Below are 23,420 nucleotides of genomic sequence, written 5' to 3' on the forward strand. Positions count from 1 at the left end.
AATATAATATATACAATTTTAGATTCTGAGCGGAGCAATGAATGTACCTATTGATTTTACAATAATTTGTTTTTTTTTATTTTAGATTCTTTTAGGACAGTAAAAATGCTTAGATCTTCTTCAACAGTATCTTTTCTGAAAGTCAAAATCTAGTTGATGCTTTGGGGGGTCAGAAGAAAAACAAAAGAATAATTAAGGAAAAACGGGAATTTTTACGCAAAATCTGTTTTCGAAAAGCTCAGGGATAAACAAAACAACAATAACAAAAATTACGGTTTTTGACAAAATTTTGATTGAATGTTTATATTAGCATTTTCTATACACCCTAACATTTTCCAAATATTTTGACTTATTTTGAGCTGTTTACAGACATTTTCAGTTTCCATTTTTTTTTTTTATAAATATCAATATCTTATATTATATTTATTGGTTAAAAGATCTTGAAAATTTAATAAAAGGTTCCTAGTATATTGTTTCAAGGGCAGATGAAAAAAAATTAAAAATTCATAGTCACAATTTTTTTTTTATCAGCAAGTTCAAATATAGATAAAATACGTAAAAATGACGAAAATTTGCAAATTATATTGAGTTAGAAATTCACAATTTTTTTTCTTTTTAAATCTAAGATTTGAATATATAATACAAGATTATTCATAAGTTTGTCAAAAACTTTATCAAAAAAAAAAATGTCTAAGAAAATCAAATTAAATTTTTATGAGTGTTTGAAGTTCATATTTTTACATTGGATATTCACTCGATTTCTCATGAAGCAATTTTGTTATTTTGTTGTTATTCAAAAACGAATAACTGTAGATACATGAAAATTTTACTGAATGTTTATATTTTCATTTTCTATAGGTACACCATAAGATTTTGAAAATATTTTGACTCTTTTTGAGGTGTTTAATGTATTTATATTTGATGTAAACTATAAATGAGATAAAAATTAAATATTGTTAATATTCTTTACCAGTATACCTTTAAGCCGTTTTACAATCATAGTTTAAACCTCGGTTACGCTTGAACCACTGATTTTACCAGCCGAATTTGGTGGTTTAACTTTAGTTCAACGATTGTAATACAGGCACTATGAGGATAACAATTAACTATTAACATTAATGTTATTTATAAAAACCAGTCATTTCCCCTTTTATGTAAAATCAATGTTTGTATACTTTATTAGTGGGGCTCGGAAGTTAAAGCATTTTTTTATTTGTATGGATTGACTTAAAATGTAGCAGAGTGCTATGGAAGTGTATGTCATATTACAACACGTTCAATAATGAAATTTAAAAGTGCTTTTTTTTTTTAGCTTTTTTCAATGGTTTTTCAAAAAAAATGCTTATTTCCAGTTTTTCCGGTTATTTCTACTTTTTTGACCAGTTTTTCTACTTTTTTTATGGTTTTCTCCTATAATATTGTTTTTGAAAGAATTAAAATTTAATCATTCAATGCAATAATGACGGTAAAATTTAATTACCTAATTAATTATTTTTTTTTATCTATTTGTAAATATCGTTTACATTTTATTTTTTAGAAATCCTTCGAAAAATCCATAAACAATAAAACAAAATGTCTCGAAAGTGTAGTTTGAAGTTTTTCATAATATAAAGATTTATTTATTTTTTGATTTTTTAGTTAGAAAAATTTCTTAATAATTATTTTTAGCATAGTTAGACAAATTATTTCTAGTACCTTCTTTTTCATTTAAAAAGAAAGTTTATTTTTTTGATTAAATAGTTGTGCTTAAATTTAAGTTTTTTAAATGCTTATAATGTTTTTAAGCGCTTATTTTAGTGATTTTAAGCGCTATAAGTAGCCCTGCATATTAGTTTCACTACTACCCCTAAGACATGATAATATAATATAATATATCCATAACTTATACAAAAATGGTTAAGTACTCTTCTGATTTCTCCAATTTTTTGAGAAAGAAAAAGAATTCAATAGCAATGTTTGCTTTCTTAATATCATGGATTTGTTACAATTATTTTTATACAGATGACAAATTGAGTCTTAACTATTAAGATAAGATTGTAACAGAACTGTAAAAAAAAAATAATAATTAGAGAAATAATCATGTTATTTTAATTAACACATTATTTATAATAGGCCATTACCAAAAAATTCTTTCTCATTAATTTCATTAAATATTAAACTTAATTGTTAACATTTTTTTCTTTTAGTTTTAAGATGACTGATCTTTTTCTTTTGCATCTTTTTCCTTCTTTTCTTTAGCTTTGGCTTCTGCTTTAGCTGCAGCAATTTCAGCTTCCATTTTTTCATATTCAGTAATAAGTTTCTCAACTTCATGTTTTTCAAGTATGTTTGTGACAGTCTGATCACTTTCTCGTTTAAGTGTAGCCATTTCCACTAAAAAAATGTATATCAATTATGTATTGTTAACAATTGGAAATTTTACATAGAACTAATATTTATTTGTGGCATTAGTAACTTCTTATTAAATAGAAGGTACTTTAAAATTTGTTGAAAGACTAAAAAATGTATGAATGTTATTTTAATTATCATTATATAATGTATATTCAAAAATAGGGCATCAAATAACTAATGAGAAAATCTAAAAATGACCTCTCTAAAGTACTATCTTGATTTAATTTGGTAAAAGATAAGATACTATAAGTTGAAATCGAAGCACTCCTAATGGTAGAAATTTTATGTACAGGGTAAAAAAAAAAAACACCATTGTAAAACCACAAGCTTCCTCGCTCCCCTCAGAATCTATAAAATGTATATTATTATAAAATGCACTAAACATTTTTATTATTCATTAGAAATATAATATAAATTTATAACAATAAGTTATTAATAACTAATAGTCGTCACTTAATAATTCAAAATTCAGGGGATCGAGCTAAAATTTATAAAGGTTTTATGATTTCCCAAGTGTTCAAATAATTGGGAAAAAATAAATAATTTAAATTAAAGAGATGTGGAAAATTATATTAGATACTTTCATTATATTTATCATCTATTATTGTATATGTTTTTATACATATGTATGTATTATTAAATCTTATTAATGAAATCTTATATTTTTTTTTTTTTTGATAAATTGTTGGCCACTATATAGTATTATGGTTCATAGCATTATTTAACTTACTGATATCTACAATACAATAAACTAATATAATATTTTATCACCGTCGTTATTAACTTAATAGTATGTCAATTAGATTATTTATATAATATAATTGTGATATAAATTCCATATATTATAAATTATTATTAAATATGATTAATAATAAAGAAATTAGAACTAGAGGTTCAGGCAAAGTTTGAATTGTAGTGTCTCCCACTGACAGATATTTTCAATGATTGAGTGGACCGAAATACATGTATTTTCTTTTAATTATAGAGGGACCAAGCGTTTAGTTTGATGTATGAAGTTTTTCAAATTATTGTGTGACAACTGTAATTTTTAATTACAAAATAAATTTTAAATTTTAGATTTTAAGTGGAGCAATGAATAACAAACAACAAAATAAGGAAATCGTTACATGAGAAATCGAGAAATATTTTTCATGTGTCTTTGAAACAATATATTAGGAGCCTTGCATTAAATTTTCACGCTTTTTTACCCAACAAATAAAACTTTATTGATCTTTATAGAAAAAAAAACTAAAACAATTGAAAAATGACAATGTCCGTAAACAGCTCAAAAAGAGTCAAATTATTTTCAAAATTGTATAGAGTATAGAAAATGTCAATATAAACATTCAGTGAATTTTCAAGTATCTACAGTAATTTATTTAAGAGTTGAACCAAAAACCAAATTTGATTTTCTCGAAAACAGATTTTGCGTAAAAATTTCCGTTTTTCCTTAATTTTTTTTTTTTTGTTTTTCACGGCGCTTTTGAAAACTATTGTTAATTTTTTACTTTTGACCCCCTAACTAGATTCACTTTCCTTTCAGAAAAGATATTGTTGAAGAAAATCTAAGCACTTTTACTGTCCTAAAATTAAAAATTAAAAAATTAAAAAAACACATTGTAAAACCAATACATTCATCACTCCACTCAGAATCTAAAATACAGAGGGTTTTTTCCAACTGTTAAGAATTAATAGATATTTTGTACATTTTCAGTATATTTTACCTTTATCAGCTGTAAGTTTTGTAGCGTCCAAAGTTTTTGATAAAATTTTCACAGCCAATTTTTTTGCTTCATCTAATGTCATTTGTCCTTCTTTATACTCAGTTTTCAATGATGCAATGGCAGCCTATAATAATATTTGATTTATTAAATAACAGAAAGCTGTTTAATTAAATTGAAATTGTTTTAACGTACAGCACTGTTCGTTCCAATACAAGTTGCTTTCCAACCACAATAATTTCCACTAGGATCTGACTGATACAGTTGAAAGCCATAATGTGAATCCCAACCCATGTATAATATTGAAACACCAAATGGTCTTTTGCCTATAGAATATTCCAATTCAATAAGTAGAAATTGTCTTTTCATATTTGTTTTAAATAAATACCTCCATATTGAGTATATGCTTGTTTTACATCACACAACCACGAAACCAGCTGTTCACATGGTATAGAATCTCCATACTGCATACGATAACGTTCTGAAATAGAACGTAATTCACTAACCAAAACATTAGCATCAGCAGTAATACCAGCTACACTGCAAACCATGTCACTAGAAAAATTTGTGAAAGTTAAGACTTAATAATAGTTTTAAAATAAGTAATTAAAAGTAGTTAAATTACTCATTTAGTTTATATATTTTCTCTGAGCCACAAGTCTCATCAAGCAGTTTATTCACATTCCGTTTTTCAGCTGCCAGGAGAACTCCATCATTTGTAAGTATGCCCAAACATGTTCCAGCATGACTGATTGCTTCTATAGCATATTCCACTTGGTATAATCGACCTAAAGTAAATAATACACTGCATCAGTACATGGATTCACTACATGTAAAAAATTTAAAAACAACTATTAATGTTAGACATTACCTTCAGGAGAAAAAATAGTTGTTCTTGTATCATATCTTCGCGCCTAGAAAAAATTCAATAGGAAAATTAAAATAGTTTTATTTATTTATAAATGTTATTAGTTTATTATTAGTTTATAAAAAAAAAGTTGAGAAGATCGTTTAACATTTAATAAATATATTTTAACATCTCATTACCATTTTAGAAGTATCTAGAGAAATAAAAGTTGTAAAATAAAAAAATGAAAACTAATACATAATAATATTGTTGATAAACAATGACAATTTAAAATTGAAATTAAGTTAAAACTTAAAATCCGGGATTTTTTAAGGTTTGTGAATAAACGCAGTGTAATCTAGTTGATGTAGAACGTCTTTGAAATTAACAATTGATGATAAAACCCACGAACTACTACATGTAGTAGTTCGTGATAAAACCACAGGTTTAGTAGATAGTACGCGTAGATAATATATTTTTATATTATCTATGATAGTACGGCGATAGGCGATAGCTGATTGATAAGTGATAAGGATTAATAAGATCTTTTTTTAATTGTACGCTCCTTTTTAAAATCATAAGTCTTATTTCTTATTTTTAATATTTTATGCTCTTGCTTAGTTCAATGGTTTGAAGTCATGTCTTTATTTCCAGCATTTATAGATAGCTCAACCAAATCTAGCTCAACTGCAGATGTTGAAGGTAAGAGAGTTAAATTCAACTGATTTATATGTGAATTCGAAAATTTATGTATGTATCTTGTATCTAAGATCTAACGTTCATTTAATTACAACTATTAACGGTAGGCAATATAATCGGTTTCATATTGGTTGATTTTTGTAACTTGAAAATGGTTTAGTTCACTCCATCCAAGATAGTTTGTTTGAATTAGCAACAGAGTTTATTTTAGTTTAAATTTAATTAAGTTAATTTTCAGTTTATGTTAAATATTAACCCATATTCTATAATACTTTTGTTTTTATAGCAAACAAAGAACAAAAGGGACAACCAGAATTGCCTGGTAATTCTAGTTTCGAGCCTGAAGCTTCAAAACTAGAATGGCTTAATAATTCTAGTTTTAAGCCTGAAGCTTTAAAGTTAATTAAAGATGGAATCAAAGAAAATGAAAAACAAGAGCATGAGATAAATATTCAAAATTCTTATAAATTGTACAAAAAATTACATGGGAAAAAGAAAAAAAAGAAGGATAAAAAACGTGTTAAAAAAATTAAACGACCAAAGTAAGTAATAATTTTAACAGCTTTCTTTGTGAAAAATTTTTAGTAAATACTTACAGTTAATTATTGTTTATTTAACTTTTTCAGATCATACGTTGACCACATTTTAAAGGATTGTGATTTTATTACAATCGATTGTAAAAGAGAATTGGGAAATTTAAAAGTTGAAAAACTGTATAGACCTGCGGCTCCTATGTGAGTTAATTATTAATAAAATATTGGTATTTATGTATATTTTATTGAGATATTAAAATATTAAATATTTTTTTTGTTTTGTCTTAAGGTTTCGTGTTAGTAATAAGTATCGTGTTCTAGATCATCAAGGATGGGTACATAATTCTTTTAAGCAAAAACAAATTAAACGATATTACACTTTAAAAGAAAAAGATTGTGGTGACAGAAGTATTGAGATAAATATAGAAGAAGATTGTTTAACTCAAAATAAAATGTTAATAAATATGCCTAAAAAAGTTCATGAAGAAGGTGATGATATTGAAAAAGTCCAGTTGCATTCAATAAAATGTGAGAATAATTTAACTGAATTGACTGCTGGGTTTAATAAACATTTAGCAGAACAGCCAAATGATATTGATTCATGGATAAAATTTGTAAATCATCAAGTAAGGTGTTTTATTTTAATTTTTAAATGTATTTTATTTTTGAATATTACTTCAAATTATTTATATTTTCCTTCTTCCTTCACCACAACTATTTGAAGTCGGCCACCCTTGTTCTACGCTTCCATAGAATTCTGTCCCCTACCTCTTATCTACTTACAGTTTCCACCAACTATTTCTGTATTATTCTTTACTCTGTCTATCCATTTCTTCTTTGGTCTTCCTCTCGCTCTCTACATTAATTACATTAATATCTATAGCGATTCTCACTGCCTCCGAGTGACCGAGTTATCTATTCTCATAACATGAACCTATTCTCTTTCATTTTGTCTACAAATGGTGCCACTCATACACTGCCACTAATAAATTATTTTCTTATTCTAACCTCCCTACTCACTCCACCCATCCACCTAAGCATTCTTATCTCTGCTATACTCCCCCACTGGTATGTTTATTTATCCACTATCCAATATTCCTATCCATACAACATGGCTTGCCTCACAACTGTTTCGTGAAAATAACTTCAAATTAACTTTTAAACACTATTATTGTACAGGTAGCCTTATATTCTTTAAACCGTGGCTATGGTTATAAATGCAAATTGAATAAAAAAGTCATCTTAGAGAAGCAAATTGCTATATTAGACAAAGCACTATCATTTAATTTTGAAAATGGCCAACTTTTAGATATGAAATGGACGCTTGCTGAAGATTATTTTACACCAGAAGAAGTAATGTCACTTATATCTCATAAATAGAGCACGGATTTGCATGCATTAAAACCCAACCAAATATGTGCTAAAAAATCTTAAATATGCCTAAATACAAACCCGGATTAAGACCTTCAGGGACCCAGGAGCCTAGATATGGTTGTGGGCCCGGGCCCCCACCCTACCCCCCAATGAAAACAACTCTTTAACCCATTAAGTACAAAGTAATTTTTTTTCAAATATTTATTGTTTTTATTTTCTAAAGTTACTAAAAATAATCAATTTAATACAGCTATTTTTAGAAATTATTTTTCTCGTTACCATATGGGTGCGCTAGGACATAATGGGTAATAATAAAATAAATTTAAACCTATTTAATTAAGTATAATAAAAATATTATTTTATGCATTTATTCTTTTGTCCAGCTCTGAGCAAAATTATAAATTATTAAATGATGTGTTTCAACCCGAAATTTATTATTACCTCTAAATACAGTTAAACCCCTATTGTTACCATCAGGAAATTTTTTTATGATCATTCTTTTATTTTCATCTTTGTATGTATTACTTATTTTGGAGCAAAACTCTCCAATTCTACGTTCATAGATCATGTTCGAAACTCTTAAATTTGAAACAACATTTTTTAAGATTTTCAACAAATTTACCGCTTTTAAAATATCATTGCTTTTGCTTTGTAAATTAATAGATATTTTATTACAATGTTGTAATATGTCCTATAAACCTGGCCATATGTTTAAAATTACAGAACGTTTCTATTTATATACTTTTCTTTAAAATATTTTTGTTTTGTAGGTAGTTTTTCAATCTATAAGAAAAAAATAGGAATAAATTAATATCAAAAATGTATCCTAAAAAGAATTTAATTAGGTACCTAAATCATTTGTGTTTTGTTGGTAGTTTTAATTTATAGTAAAAAACACCAAAATATACACTAAATGATAAAATACGAAATTAAAATCGTAAAATAAGCTTTTAAAATAAAAAATAAAAATGGACAAATGTCAAAATATGCAAAATATATACCATAAAAGTTTCATATTTCAAATAACTATGTCATAAAACATATTCTGTGCTCACTTAGTATGTCAGAATAAATATGCAAATACATACAAATCCGGGCTCTACTCATAAATTATTAAAAAATAGTTTTTAACGATTTTATTTTTATATATTAGCTTAATAAAGAGTTGTTGAAAGAATTAGAAAAATATAGTTCATCTAAATCCCCTCAAGCATTATTATGGTGTCATTATATAAATGTAAATCAAAACTCTTTATCAGACTGTACAACCTCTAGTGTTCTGAAAAGGTATTCAGATGCTATGTTTGCCCTGGGTAAAATAAAAAGAGGTTTACCATTGAATGAACAACTGGATATACAACAAAATATTATCGGTTAGTATAATATAATATACATTTTAGTTTAAATTCATTAATAACAGGATATTTTTTACGCTAACATTAATATTATATATTATATTAATTAAATTTATTTTGTGTATATGCACATTTTATAGAGTTGTTCGTGAAGTGTGGTTTATTTCTGAGACAGGCTGGACATTATGAACAGTTGTTAACATTGATAAACATGTATTTTTCAATCAGCATTAACCATTTTGATAGTGATCTTATCGAAAAGTTTTATATCGAGTCATCTGATGACATAAGTAAATAAAATCTATTAATATAATAAACTCCGTTTTAAAGGGAATATACTAGTTCTACATTATTTTTCCCTTTAACCGGTTACTATCCATATTGTTATGTGAAAGATGTCCGCCAACAGACAAAAACTGGTCACCGCCCAGTATATTATTCTCTTTTGAAACTGAGAATAAACATTTTTTTTTATGTTACCAATTTAATGATCATGATCTTACAGTTTTTGATAATGAACTGAAAACTATGCCTCTGAATAAAGCATGGTATCAAGTGGAATCATTAAGAACACGCGATCGTTGGTTACCTCTTCCTAAGCATATGGCAGATGATGCAGAAGATCCTCAAAGAGTTGTTTTACCAGAAGAAATGGCAGAATTAGTTCAACCTCTAGCCATTCATAAGTCTGTCATTGCAAATCTGGTGACCGCTTGCTTCATTTTACTAAAAATGCCCATTTTACCATTTCGTCATTTTGTTGCATACCAATTAGGCATTCATAAATGTCATTATTATTTAGATGGTCTTGAGACTGTTCTCAGCAGCCTCTTTATGGCTCATCATTTTGAAGATTGTAAGTTAATATGTTATACTTGTTTAATGACTGTATTCCTTGCTACAATCATAATGTATTAATATTCACATATTTTCCCAGCAAACTTTGGCGAAAAGAAAGCAAGTAATGCATTGTTGGTAATGCTCAACACAGCAATGCCACCTAACTATTATGAAGAATCTATTTCCAGCCAAACATATTCTAGTTTCTTAACTACCATTTTAAGACATATAACTGATTGTTTGAACGCTATGGATTATATTGATGAGGCTAATATGTTTTTGGTGTGGTGGTTAAGATTTGAAAGGTATCGTATGATTGTAAATTTCAGCTCTGATAACAGTCGTTTGGTGTCTGAAGTAAAATTGTTGCTTGGAAAACCTCATTACAGGTAATATGTAATATTCAAATAAAATAACTTAACATTGAAAAAATGTATTTTTGTGTTGCAGAAATAATATTCCTTTGTTCATTGAATTTGCATTACTCAAAAACCAAGTAGGCAAAAAAGATGATGCATTAAAAATTTTACAGAAATTAATAGATGGTCAATCTGTTTTGTTGGATAATCAACCAGTTTATTTAAACAATACTTATCGAGCACCATACACAGCTATTTACAAGAATATAGTGGAAATATTGATTCAATATGAATGCAAGTATGTAATATCTTTTCTACATTTTATATATTAATATACTATATTAATGCATATAAATTGTATGTCTTTTTTAACAATTATTGTTTTGAATTTAGAGAAAAAGCTTTACAAACACTTATAGCTCTTGCAACTGGAGTATATCCAGAGCAAGCAAATTTAAATTTAACAGAAGAAGCCATGCTTGTATTTGATAATGTCACGGAGAGTATTCTAAATGAAAAAGAACAATTTGCATATTGTGATCTGAAGTATAATTATATACCACAATTTCTCATTGAATGGATTATCTGTCGTGCTTGGTTTTTGTATTTGACTCAAAATGTACAAGATTCTGTATCTATGCTAAAAGATGTAATCAGAAAAATTGAAAATATTATAACAACAGAAGGCTACCAAAAAAATCAGTAATACAATTTCAGTATGTACTTAAGTTTAAATGTTATTAATAGATTTGAAATTGTTATAGTGCCGCTGAAGAAATCTTAACTGAAACCATGATAGTCATTTTAAATTATCATTGTAACAAATCAAAAACGTATCATAAAGAATTAAAAATATGTTTACGAAGTTCTATATCAAAGTACTCTCACAATATGCAATTTTTATTTTCAATGGTTTGGAATGAAGTAAGAAAAAAAAAATTACAAATTAATTGCTTTTTGAATATATTTTATGTGCATTTTTAATTGAATGCTCATGTGTATTTACTATTTATGATTTTCATAATATTATAGTGTGGTGGATGATACTGACTCCCTTTATGGTACACAATACTATTGTTGTGTACAAGTATAATGTTATGGTTGTTGTTGATGGTTATAACTTTCTTTTATTTATAATTTGATTGATGATTACAACTTTGTTATTATATTCTATAAAGTAAAACCACATATTAATTGAAATGTACCAACATTAAAAATTAAAAATTATGTTTATGTTAAGGTCAAGTTTGTTGTAAAAAGATATCATTGCCTGAGAATTGTTGTCAACATAAGTTATATATTCCTAACATATAATATAACAAACAATTTTATCATATTCTGGTTTAGATAGTTCTTTGTTCCTCAATTATTATTAGATAAAAAGTTGGATGTATCATATAAATACTTGCACCAAAGCGTCATTTTTTTTTTAGTTGTAAGACATTGATTCAACTTCTTTTTCCAACTCAACTGCCCATCGACATAATTTCCCTCATATTAATATTCTTGACTAAGATATATTTTGAAACATATTATATACATCTTTATAAAAATTTATATAATTTTTAAACTAAATATTTAGGTTTTTGGGTATGCCACCAAAATTCTATACTAAATATCAAGATCAGTATGGAATGTGTTAAAAGATAATACAAAAACATAAATATTGTATTATTATTTAAAAAATTTTGAATAATTTTATTAATATGTTTTTTTACTTAAATTTGTATGACACTTATGTTTTAAATATTCTATGCATTTGTTCTCTGTTGACAATGAATATCGTTTATTTGTTTTTTACAGACTAAGTATGGAGGTTTTGGAACACCACTATGGCAAATTGAAAATGTTTATGTTGATAATGGTGTTGCTAAAAATATGGAAACTGTCAGATTAATGTTGATTCTTGTGGGCAGAGAACGATTGAGAATAGCAAGTGATGTAGCAAGAAAACATTTGAATGACATTGATAGCTCCATGAGTATATATGGTAAGGTTTTTTCATTGATTTTATAACTAAATTAACATTTTTTAAATAATGTGCATGTTTTTTATTTGAGGTACATTGAATTGTATTGATTTTTTAATGCAATGTTATATGGTTATTAATTTTATCTGTAATGTGAGAGTTTTGTGGAGTTAAACATAATATTCTAAATTATCTTTGATTTACGGTACTCAAAACAATTTATTGTTATGCTTTAAAAAATGTCTGTGAGTTCTAGGATGGTTGGTTCTGAAATAATTAAAACAAATTTTTGTAAAAAATTAATGAAGTACTATTATGAATATTATTATAATTTTTAAATTTTTTTGTATATTCTCAATTGGAAAGTTCATTAAATTACAATATTTTACTTTTTATTTTTTATAGATCAGCTGAAATATAATCATATAAAAACCATATAATTATAATTTAATTTCTATTTTTATAGGAGGTGGAAATATTTTAGATGTATGCAAAAACATGCGTAATTTGTTTGACTATTTCATAAGAAATCTTAGTAATATCACAGGAATGAAAAAGTGTCCAATGTTTTGGCGACTTTATCTACATTATATATCTGAAACCTCACCATTGGATTATAAAAAATGTTACTATGAAGCCGTTGAAAACTGTCCATGGCATAAAGTATATACCTTAATTGTTAATTTTATTAAAAGTCTATTTTGGTAACTAAAAAATTTGTGTTTACAGTTTTTATACATGGAAGCTGCATTTTACCTTCTAGAAGAGCTGCCAAATATCTGTGACATATTGGTTGAAAAAGAGTTACGAATACATATTACACATGAAGAGTTGTTAGTGTTGAGAGAAGACTAAATTAAATATAATACTCAGTAATATCTAATTTTTTAATACTAAAAAAAGTATTATAAGATATTATAAAATTATGTATGTATATGAGTGAATTCGATTACTCTTTGTCAACTATTGATGTAGTCTCCTGAATGTACAGTTTTTTTGTAATTATGTCAACATATTGTAACAGTTCAAAATGGTTTGTGTAATGTATGAAATAAGGCTTAGTTATGATAAGACTGAATATTTTGTATAATATAGTTATTTAAAAAAACATTTCAATCGCATTATTAATTAGAATGCTCAGTTTATGCAATAACATTGTTTTTTGAGGTGCAATCTATGAAAAATTTGTTTTTTAAAATAATCAAGCACATAGTTTAGTGAACAGAATATTCAACATTGGTAACAAATTCAATTTCATTAGTACTTTGAGAACCAATAGTAAAAAATTGTACTTTAAAAACAATTTTTTAAAACTGGAATTTCGAACAAAATCGGTTTTGATTTATTGTTGTGATTCAAAAATAAGTACAGTAGAACTTCCATATAACGGTCACCGAAGGGACAGTAAATAATGACCGCTATTTAGAGGTGCCCGTCCTACAGAGGTAGGATAACACTAGGAGTGTATACTCGACGGACCAAAAAAATTGACCGTTACATAGAGGTGACCGTCCTATAGAAGTGACCGTTAACGGAAGTATTACTGTAGTTGTCGAAATATGAAATTTTCAAAATATTCATATTAGCATTTAGTACCTAGACATGATATCATTTTCAAAATATTTTGCTTCGTTTTGGGCTATTGTATGTATGGTAAAATTGTGGTATGTCAGTAAAAAAGCTTGAAAATTGAAATACAAGGTTTATCATGAATGTTATCACAGCAATTAAAAAATATCAAAAATGCTTAGTCACAAATCACAATTGCTTTTGAAGTTAAATTTTTTCTAAATTCATCAAATCACAAAATTTCGTAAATTATTTTGTATATGTATAACAATTCACTAATCAGTAACATCAAGTTGAGAAATCTTGAATTAAAATTTCAAGCCTTAGCTATTAAAATGTCTACCATTTTACTAATTTATATAATGAAAGCAGATTTGAATTTTGAATGTCAAAGTAAACATAATATTTACTTTAAATTCTAGGAACTACTTTTTTCATTTATTTATCTGAAAATTCATAATTAAGTGATCGTTGAATTTAATAAAAAGCAGTGTTCACTAAACAATTGAATTCGCACTCAATGCTTAAAAAAAGAATGTGTTCAAGTTCATATTTTTTTCAAATGAACACGTTCACATTCATGTTCTTTGATACATCATACATGACATTTTCATTGAATGTTTATTATATTAGAATTTTCTATACACTATAAATTTTTAAAATAGATTGACTTGTTTTGAGTGGTTTACTGACACTTTCAGTTTTTTTTTTCTATAAATTTCAATACATTTTTATTCATTAGGTCAAAAAGCGTGAAACTTTAATACAAGGTTCCTGCTAAATTATTTCAACAGCAGTTGAAAATATTAAAAATACAGTCATGATATTTTTTATTTAGCATTGAAAATTAAAAAATGATTTTGCAGTTAAAAATTTATAAAATGTTCAATTTGTATAGCTAAAGATTGAAAATTTAAAGTATGGTTCCGTATAAGTAGTTATTCTATAGCCAAAAAATCTAAAAATATACATCAACACAGTTTTTTTACAGTTGTTTAATGTTATAATTTCAAATTTGGACGAAATTACATGGTAAATAACCAAAAATAACGATTTTAGTTATTTTTTGTAATTTTATAATTAGTGTTAATAATAAAATAATTAATAACAATATAAATATTATATAAAATATCCTAGACTGACAAACCGTCTTCGCTCAGAATCGTTTTTCGTTTACAATGATATATCATTAGGTTTGTTCGTTTTGACAAAAAGTGTACGCTTTTTCACAATAAGTGTACACCAAAGCGTTCGTTTTGAAATAGTGTAGTTGTACACCCTGTTTGTTTTAAAAAAGTGTTACATCAGTGTACACTTTCTTCACACTGACCCAAGAGCAGGTGTAGCCGGTGTAGGTAATTGTTATCATTTCTTATCAGCGAATATAGTTGATTCTGTATTGCAGCTGATTGATCAACACCAAAAACGTTTGTTTTAAAAACAGATTTCTGATCACACCCCTTACACTATCCCCTGACACTACACTAATTAGTGTACACTTTTTTTTCAAAACGAACAAACCTATTGTATTCAAATTTAATACCATCCATGTAATATTGTAATGTCCATGTCCCACTTGTACAGTTTTACCCTATGCTGTACAGCCGAGCGACATCAACTTATCCGCTTTTTTTTATTTTGATTATAAGTTAAATAATTTTAGGGTTTTCATCATCCATCTGAGTTCAGACATTTTTACTAGTGTTTGAAGTTAGACATACCTATTGAGAGGACGTCACGGGTGGCACGTGTTGTCTCCGTCTTACAAATTTACAACATACCAAAAACTGTTTTGCGCGGGACAACTTTTCTCGCAACCATATTTGTCGTAGAACTACCAAATTTCCACAACACGTAAAGAAGAACTTTATCTGTGCAACGACGTGCTTTTTTTTCAATAGCACTATCCAATCATTTTTTATCAGCAAATGAAAAAAACAAAAAAACTAAATGTTTTGAAGCAAATAATTTTTATTGTATTTATGTTATCTAAAATATAGGCACGTTGTTCCATAGATAATTTTTTACCCTATATGTTCAGCAATCTTGGGGCCACTACTACAAACAGAAAGATAAAAGTTGTCCCGCGCAAAACAGTTTTTGCTATGTTGTACAAATTTGCTATTTTATAAGACGGAGAAAACACATTCGGGTGTAGTGACGTCCTCTTAACAAATTGTCATACAATGATTTTCTTATTTTGTTGTTATTCAAAAACTATTAACCGTAAGTGTTACAATAAATGTCCATACAATTTTTATGTTATCATTATTCATTATATACATGATAAATGTTCTCATAATTGATTCATACTATAATATATAGCCAAAAAATTTAAAAATATATAAACACGGTTATTTTTTACAGACATTATACGTTCAAATTTGGACAAAATTACATATTAAAACCAAGAATAACAATTTTAGTTATTTTGTTGTAATTTAAAAATATTATTTGTGGATATATTATGATATTTTAAACACACAGTAACATTTTAAAATGTGATTTTTTGGCAAAAATGATTTTAACCTGCTGTTGTACTAATACCCAATAATAAATTTCATCAAATATATATAGGCGGACGTGCGGACAGTTTTCGCTCAGAATAGTTTTTCGCATACAATGATTTTATATTATTGAATTCAAATTTAAAATCATCCATTATTACAATGACTCACTTTTAACCTACCGTATAGCAGAACGAATTATATTTCCCAGCTTTTCTTATTTCAGATTCTGAACGTAAATATAGCTATGGTGTACCTACTAGGTACCTACTACTTATGAATTATGGTCATGATGTGTGTTTTTTTACTGTCTGTCATCCACATTTGTGGTAGTAAATATACTCCAATTTTTACCTCAGTGTAATTTCTGATAGGAAAGTGTATCTAGTTGGTTTAATAAAGAGGTCAAAATTGAAAATTCTCAGTAGGTAGTTTTCTTAAGCGTCAGGAAAAACAAAAAAATGATAAATGGGAATTTCTATACCTACGCAAAACCAATTTTTTTTTTAGTGTAAACTTAAAAACTAATTACTGTAGATACTTTAAAATTTTACCAAATGATAATATAACCATATTCCATACATTTTCACTAATTCTTTAACTAGTATTTAATAATAGCAGTATATTATATTGCTTAATTTTCATCACAATGTAATTTTGGACAATTACTGTCTTCACAGGTATGCTCAAAACATGGAAATTCAAGACTACTTTAGGCTAGCTTTCCACGACGCGTGGCTCGGTGCGTAGTCCGTGGTTCAAGTTGGCTTGGTAGTTGGTATCATAGAGCACTAAAGACGTGCCGTGGGAATGGAGATACTTGATACAGCGTGGGGCGCGCCGTGCGGCTTGTCATATGCGTTTCCACGGCGTAGTTCCTCGGTACAGTGACACGGGCCGCGAGCCGAGCCGCGCACTGTTTAGTTGGGTTTAATCCACGGTCTTAGATTAATCTAATTCATCACCGCCAACGGCATTAGCCGGTATCATTATTTAGATTTAAATTAAATCAATAACAGCCGCTCCATCTACTGCCGCCATATCATTTTTAACTGTACCGCGTGCGCACGAAGAAGATATTTTCTCTAAATCGTGCGCTTCCGTGAAGAACGGGCCCTCACAGTTGCTCAATTTCCTAGTTAGATAGCATTTTCATATACGATTTACAATGATGAGTGGGATGTGGGCAAATCACCATCGGATTACTTTTTACTTTTTAGGAAAATGTATTGAGTGTCCTCAGGCCTGGGGACTAGATACGGAATGGTTAGGTGAGCTACCGAAAAAATCTTAAAGTTTAGGCCGATCGTGTGAGTGTGGGTGAAAATAAACTCATGTTTAAAATACAATTAGCCACCTATATAAGCTCGTAAAAGTTTCAGACGTAATTTTGGGCCATTTATTATGCAAATGGGCCACTTGAAGTGAAAATCTCGATGGACCGATACATATGACGCATCCGCCCGCTGTTCAATTGTACTGTACAATTTGTACAGTACCTAGCACAGTGGCCCAGTCTGCCCCTGCGGCCTGCACACGTACACTAACATAAACATTACTATAGATAAATGATAATAGATATTCTATCAGAAATAAAAGAATATTTCAATAGTTAAACATTTAATACCTTAAAAACCAAAATGCAATATTTTATAATCTTCATTTTTTCCTACTTTAGATCGTTTAAAAAACTACAATGTCTAAAACTCTCAGAAATCTTAAAAAAAGAATCAAAATAAAAAAATAAAATCATCTGTAAAAATTATTCGTTAAAAAAAAATGTGAAAAATTGAGTTACTGCCTTATTCGTTTCGCACGTCGAAGTAACAACATAGTATGCCGAAATGGCGAAATGCGGGTATATGTGATTTATTGTTGTTAAAATAATATTGGTTATTATACATACGTGTTCCGATCTCATGAAGTGTTGCAAAAATGACAATATTTTAAGAATATTCTTGTAAGAGACCATGTCAATGATTTATTTTCTCTTTTAAAATTACTAAAATATATTTATCTCAAATTAAAATAGGTAATTTATTAACTTTAAATTAATTAATGATTTTATAAAATATGTGTTGAGTTATATTAAGCATATAATTACTCATCTATTTAAAGTTAAAGTAATACAAGAAGTACTGGCTTAAAAATATGGTCAAGTCAATAAATTCGAATTGATCATAAACAGAATAGCATAGTAACGTAAACATTGTATGAAAACAATTACATGTGAAATCAATTATTTAGGTACTGCTATATAACTTATAAGATTGATAACACAAAATGGGGAAGAAATATTACACATGTGATGTCTGTGACAAGATGTTCAGCCAAAGTAACAATTTTACGATCCATCGACGCACGCACACTGGCGAAAAACCTTATGCGTGTAATGTATGTGACAAATCGTTCTCCGTAAGTAACAGTTTGGCAGCACACAAACGAATGCACACTGGTGAAAAACCGTACGCATGCAATGTATGTGACAAATCGTTTTCCGTAAGTGGCAGTTTGGCAGCTCACAAACGAATGCACACTGGTGAAAAACCATACGCTTGCGATATATGCGACAAGTCGTTCTCTGTAAACGGAAGTTTGACGGCACACAAACGAATGCACACTGGCGAAAAACCTTATGAGTGTGATGTATGTGACAAGTCGTTCTCCGTAAGTGGCAGTTTGGCAGCACACAAACGAATGCACACTGGTGAAAAACCATACGCTTGCGATATATGCGACAAGTCGTTCTCTGTAAACGGAAGTTTGACGGTACACAAACGAATGCACACTGGCGAAAAACCTTATGAGTGTGATGTATGTGACAAGTCGTTCTCCGTAAGTGGCAGTTTGGCAGCACACAAACGAATGCACACTGGTGAAAAACCGTACGCTTGCGATATATGCGACAAGTCGTTCTCTGTAAGTGGCAGTTTGGCAGCCCACAAACGAATGCACACTGGAGTTAAACCGTATGCATGCGATATATGCGACAAGTCATTCTCTGCAAGTGGCAGTTTGGCAGCACACAAACGAATGCACACTGGAGTTAAACCGTATGCATGCGATATATGCGACAAGTCATTCTCTGCAAGTGGCAGTTTGACGGCGCACAAACGAATACATTCTAGAGAAAAACTCTACGCATGCAATGTATGTAACAAGTCGTTCTCTGAAAGTAAACATTTGTCGGAACACCGACGCACACACACTGACGAGAAACTATAATATGTATGCGATGTATGCGAAAAGTCGTTCTCTGCAAGTGGCAGTTTGATGGCACACAAGTGGATGCACTTGCACACTAATCGGATCGATCAAGGATCTAAGATCCAAAGGCTATTGTAAATTAAGATAAATCTTGTTAAAATAATATTGTGGCAGCACTGTCAAGGTGTTAGTTTTGATATGTAAATAGTTGTTTCTGAATACTAAATTGTTAATTTTTCATATTATGCATAAATAAATACTACATTTCGTATGGTTTTCAATGAAAAATTTTAATGTGGTTTTTAATTTTCTTTTTAAAACATTGTATATAAACATTTTGTATTTTGGACTTAAAAAATATTGTCGAGTTCAAAATATTTGGGAGATAGGTATTATAATATTTGGAATTTTTAAATATAGGTAGGTACCAAAATTTAAATAGTGTCTAAATGATGGAACACTTTGCTTATTGAATGAGAACATCCCCCCTTTTTTATGTAAGCTAAGTAGTGGATAATCTTTTTGAACATTTCATTTTAATGTATCAAGTTCAAAATTCAAAAGAGTAGTTATAAAGAAATTAAAATGTTTTGTATTGTAATTAATTAAAATATTAATACCTTTCCTTAGAAAAATGTGTCCCCTATAAGTTTTAATAAAGGTTTTTCTCTAAAACTACTCAGTAAGCAGTATTCTTGGAACGTGTAAAAACGATTTTGTGCAGTGTTTTTTATCGGTGTGGCGCCGTGTGGCTCATATTTAAAATTTAAAATAATATAATGGAACTCATGTAACCTTTTTTTGATATTATAATTTTGAATCAAATTGTGAGCATTTTAAAATTGGAAATCCACTGATACATATTATTAATCTAAAATAAGTTAAATTATTTATAACTAAAATAAATTGTTTAGTTAGGTACAAAATAAATGTGGTCACCACAATTTTTTTGTTCATTTTTAACTCTATTTTCTATCTATTACTATTTAGATTTTATATAATTCATAGAACCAATAAATGGATTTTGTTTCATATTAGACAAATTCTTCTTAATTAGTATTTTATTAGAAATTCATACAAAAAAGGATTGATTCCATACCCGTTTAAAGCAGGTTTCACTGTACCTATTTATATTTGATGTACAATATAAATTAAATACAAAATATCATTAATATTCTTTACCTTTATGAGGATAACAATTAACTATCAACATTAATGTTATGTATAAAAACCAGTAATTTCTCCTTTAATGTAAAATCAATGTTTGCACACTTATTATAGTAGGGCTCGGGACTTAAAGCATTTGCTTATTTGTATGGATTGACTTAAAATGTAGTAAAGTGCTATGGAAGTGTATGTCATACTACAACACGTTCAATAATGAAATTTAAAAGTGCTTTTATTTTAGCTTTTTTCAATGATTTTTCAAAAAAATGCTTATTTCCAGTTTTTCTGGTTATTTCTGCTTTTTTTTACCAGTTTTTCTACTTTTTTATGGTTTTCCCCTGTGAAGTTGTTTTTGAAAGAATTAAAATTAAATCATTCAATGCAATAATGACGGTAAAATTTAATTACCTAATTAATTATTTTTTTTTATCTATTTGTAAATATTGTTTACATTTTATTTTTTTAGAAATCCCTCAAAAAATCCATAAACAATAATGCAAAATATATCGAAAGCGAAGTTTGAAGTTTTTATAATATAAAGATTTATTTATTTTTTTGATTTTTTAGTTAGAAAAATGTCTTAATCATTATTTTTAGCATAGTTAGACAAATTATGTCTAGTACCTTCTTTTTTATGTTAAAAGAAAGTTTATTTTTTTGATTAAATATTTTTGCTTAAATTTGAGTTTTTTAAATGATTATTTGAGTGCTTATAATGATGTTTTTAAACGCTATAATAGTAGCTCTGCGTAGGTATTAGTTTCACTAATACCCCTGAAACATAATAATATAATATAATATATCAATAACTTATACAAAAATGGTTAAGTATTCTTCTGATTTATCCAATTTTTTTAAAGAATTTAATAGCAATTTTCGCTCTCTTAAAATCATGGATTTGTTATAATTATTTTTACAGTTGATAAATTGAGTCTTAACTATTAAGATAGGTAAGATTGTAACGGAACTGTAAAAAAAAAAATAATGAGAGAAATAAACATTTTATTTTAATTTACAAATTATTTATAATAGGCCATTACCAAAAAATTCTTTCTCATTAATTTCATTAAATATTATACTTAGCTGTTAACATTTATTTTTTATTTTTAAGAAGATGACTGATCTTTTTAAAAGCTATAAACATATGCGCAAAAAATATAAAAATATGCCACTTAAACAAAATATTATATTACCTAACATAATATTATAAAATGCTCTAAACATTTTTATTATTCATAAGAAATATAACATAAATTCATAATAATAAGTTAGTAATAACTAATAGCCGTCATTTGATAATTCGAAATTCAGGGGATCGAGCTAAAATTTGATTTATAGAGGATTACGATTTACTGAGTGTTCGAATAATTGGAAAAAAAAATAATTTGAATTAAAGAATGTTGAAAATTATATTAGATACATAAATTATATTTATTATCTATTATTGTATATGTTTATGTACATATATATGTATGTATTATTAAATGTTTTTGATGAAATCTTAAATTTTTTTTTTTGTGATAAATTGTTGGCCACTATATTATGGTATTATGGTTCATAGCATTATTTAACTTATCGATATCTACGATACTATAAAGTATAAACTAATATAATATTTTATCACCGTCATTATTAACTTAATTATACTAGGACGTCAACTAGGTTATTTATATAATATAATTGTGATATAATCGCATATATTATAACTCATTACCTATAATATATTCCATAACTTTATAATAGGTATTATCTTTTATGACATTATCCAAAATAGTTTGTCTAATGTTATATTATCCCATATTTGGTTATTATTAACATTAGGTTATTGGTCATGTCAGCCATGATGTTAACATTACCTATAACCCGTAACTTGTTTAACACACCGCCTAAACCTCTCCCAGATTTTTTACGTCGAGCGTATCCAACCCAAAACATACGTCGCATAGATGTTAGGCAACATCGAATATGTTTAGTGGGCTGCGATCTGGCTGACCCAGTCTAGCTGACCGCTGTTTTACCAACTGGCCTCTACGACTTTACACGATTTGTTCCCAGACTATACCAATAGGTGCACATATCTATGTAATATTAATATATAGTATATTATATAGCTTTCACTGTTCGATTAACGCATCCTGTCCTGCACATCTTTATAATAATATGTAGAGTATAATCTCTTTTAATCTCTTTTCTATGGTATAATCTTCGAGGTTCGACCCACTTCATGTTTTATATACAGCCATACTGGCCATCAGGTTGTTTCGTTACCGCTGCAGTTTTACCAACAATTTTTACCGAATAGTATTTTTGAAAATTTTAATTTTAAATTCAAAACTTAACAGTCAGCAATATTGAAGACACAGTAAACTATCCACAAGAATTGTTGAATGCCCTGAATCCTACCCGGGCCTGTCACTGCGTGACCTGATTATAATTATAAGTACCCTGTCATGGAGTCATGCTGTTAAGAAATTTAAGCCCATCTAGCATCTGTAATGAGTAATGGAGTAATGACACAAGACTATTACTAAAAGACTTACGAGATCATTTAGTCGTAGCGACCGTTCTTGCTGGCCCCCAGCAGCCGGGAAACAGGCGTACATTCCACGTATTCCGATGATACCAACGGACTTTCCTACATCTATCAAACGGTTGCAGTTTCCGGTGAAATTGTAATTTGTCCTCTGCACAACAAATAGGTCAAGGGGACAAACATTCTCACTTGTGGGTATCGGCTTGAGACAGTAGTGCTTACTGCTTTTGCCATTGCCAGTTTGCTTATCACGAGTGCAGGGACTTCCCGAATACCAATATATTTTGCTACCAGAAAACGATGAACATACATAGAACTATTAAATAGGAGCCTTGGTTTAATGCATTAA

At 28.1% G+C, this 23,420-nt stretch overlaps 3 protein-coding genes across 3 annotated transcripts; 2 read left to right on the top strand and 1 right to left on the bottom strand.

The window, feature by feature from the left end:
* Window positions 1-2,089: 2,089 nt before the first annotated feature.
* On the bottom strand, window positions 2,090-5,340 carry LOC100166079 (proteasome subunit alpha type-4-like). Its single transcript, NM_001293489.1, is given in 7 exon segments — window positions 2,090-2,373; window positions 4,116-4,239; window positions 4,308-4,438; window positions 4,501-4,667; window positions 4,738-4,900; window positions 4,984-5,026; window positions 5,160-5,340. Coding segments are annotated over 7 exon segments (816 nt in total). The 5' UTR covers window positions 5,163-5,340; the 3' UTR covers window positions 2,090-2,188.
* A 144-nt stretch (window positions 5,341-5,484) lies between these two features.
* On the top strand, window positions 5,485-13,198 carry LOC100164043 (protein NRDE2 homolog). The gene is made up of 15 exons (XM_008188503.3): window positions 5,485-5,661; window positions 5,945-6,200; window positions 6,285-6,392; window positions 6,481-6,817; window positions 7,371-7,544; window positions 8,719-8,938; window positions 9,061-9,210; window positions 9,426-9,776; window positions 9,858-10,149; window positions 10,211-10,417; window positions 10,513-10,821; window positions 10,884-11,043; window positions 11,923-12,109; window positions 12,555-12,751; window positions 12,818-13,198. The coding sequence occupies exons 1-15, from the start codon at window positions 5,598-5,600 to the stop codon at window positions 12,941-12,943; spliced, it is 3,138 nt and encodes a 1,045-aa protein (XP_008186725.1). The 5' UTR covers window positions 5,485-5,597; the 3' UTR covers window positions 12,944-13,198.
* A 5,249-nt stretch (window positions 13,199-18,447) lies between these two features.
* On the top strand, window positions 18,448-22,966 carry LOC103310377 (zinc finger protein 271). The gene is made up of 2 exons (XM_008188507.1): window positions 18,448-19,339; window positions 22,881-22,966. The coding sequence occupies exons 1-2, from the start codon at window positions 18,448-18,450 to the stop codon at window positions 22,964-22,966; spliced, it is 978 nt and encodes a 325-aa protein (XP_008186729.1).
* The last annotated feature ends 454 nt before the right edge of the window (window positions 22,967-23,420 follow it).

Source organism: Acyrthosiphon pisum, chromosome A1 (genome assembly GCF_005508785.2).
Source record: "Acyrthosiphon pisum isolate AL4f chromosome A1, pea_aphid_22Mar2018_4r6ur, whole genome shotgun sequence".
Lineage (NCBI taxonomy): Eukaryota > Metazoa > Arthropoda > Insecta > Hemiptera > Aphididae > Acyrthosiphon > Acyrthosiphon pisum.

Bases quoted from the DNA above. Each gene is read 5' to 3' on its own strand.
- LOC100164043 (XM_008188503.3), top strand. From the start codon at position 5,598: ATGTCTTTATTTCCAGCATTTATAGATAGCTCAACCAAATCTAGCTCA. The intron at 6,818-7,370 runs GTAAGGTGTTTT...ATTATTGTACAG, and splicing joins TAAAATTTGTAAATCATCAA to GTAGCCTTATATTCTTTAAA. The intron at 12,752-12,817 runs GTATATACCTTA...TTGTGTTTACAG, and splicing joins AAAACTGTCCATGGCATAAA to TTTTTATACATGGAAGCTGC.
- LOC103310377 (XM_008188507.1), top strand. From the start codon at position 18,448: ATGGGGAAGAAATATTACACATGTGATGTCTGTGACAAGATGTTCAGC. The intron at 19,340-22,880 runs GTAAACATTTGT...AAAACTTAACAG, and splicing joins TAACAAGTCGTTCTCTGAAA to TCAGCAATATTGAAGACACA.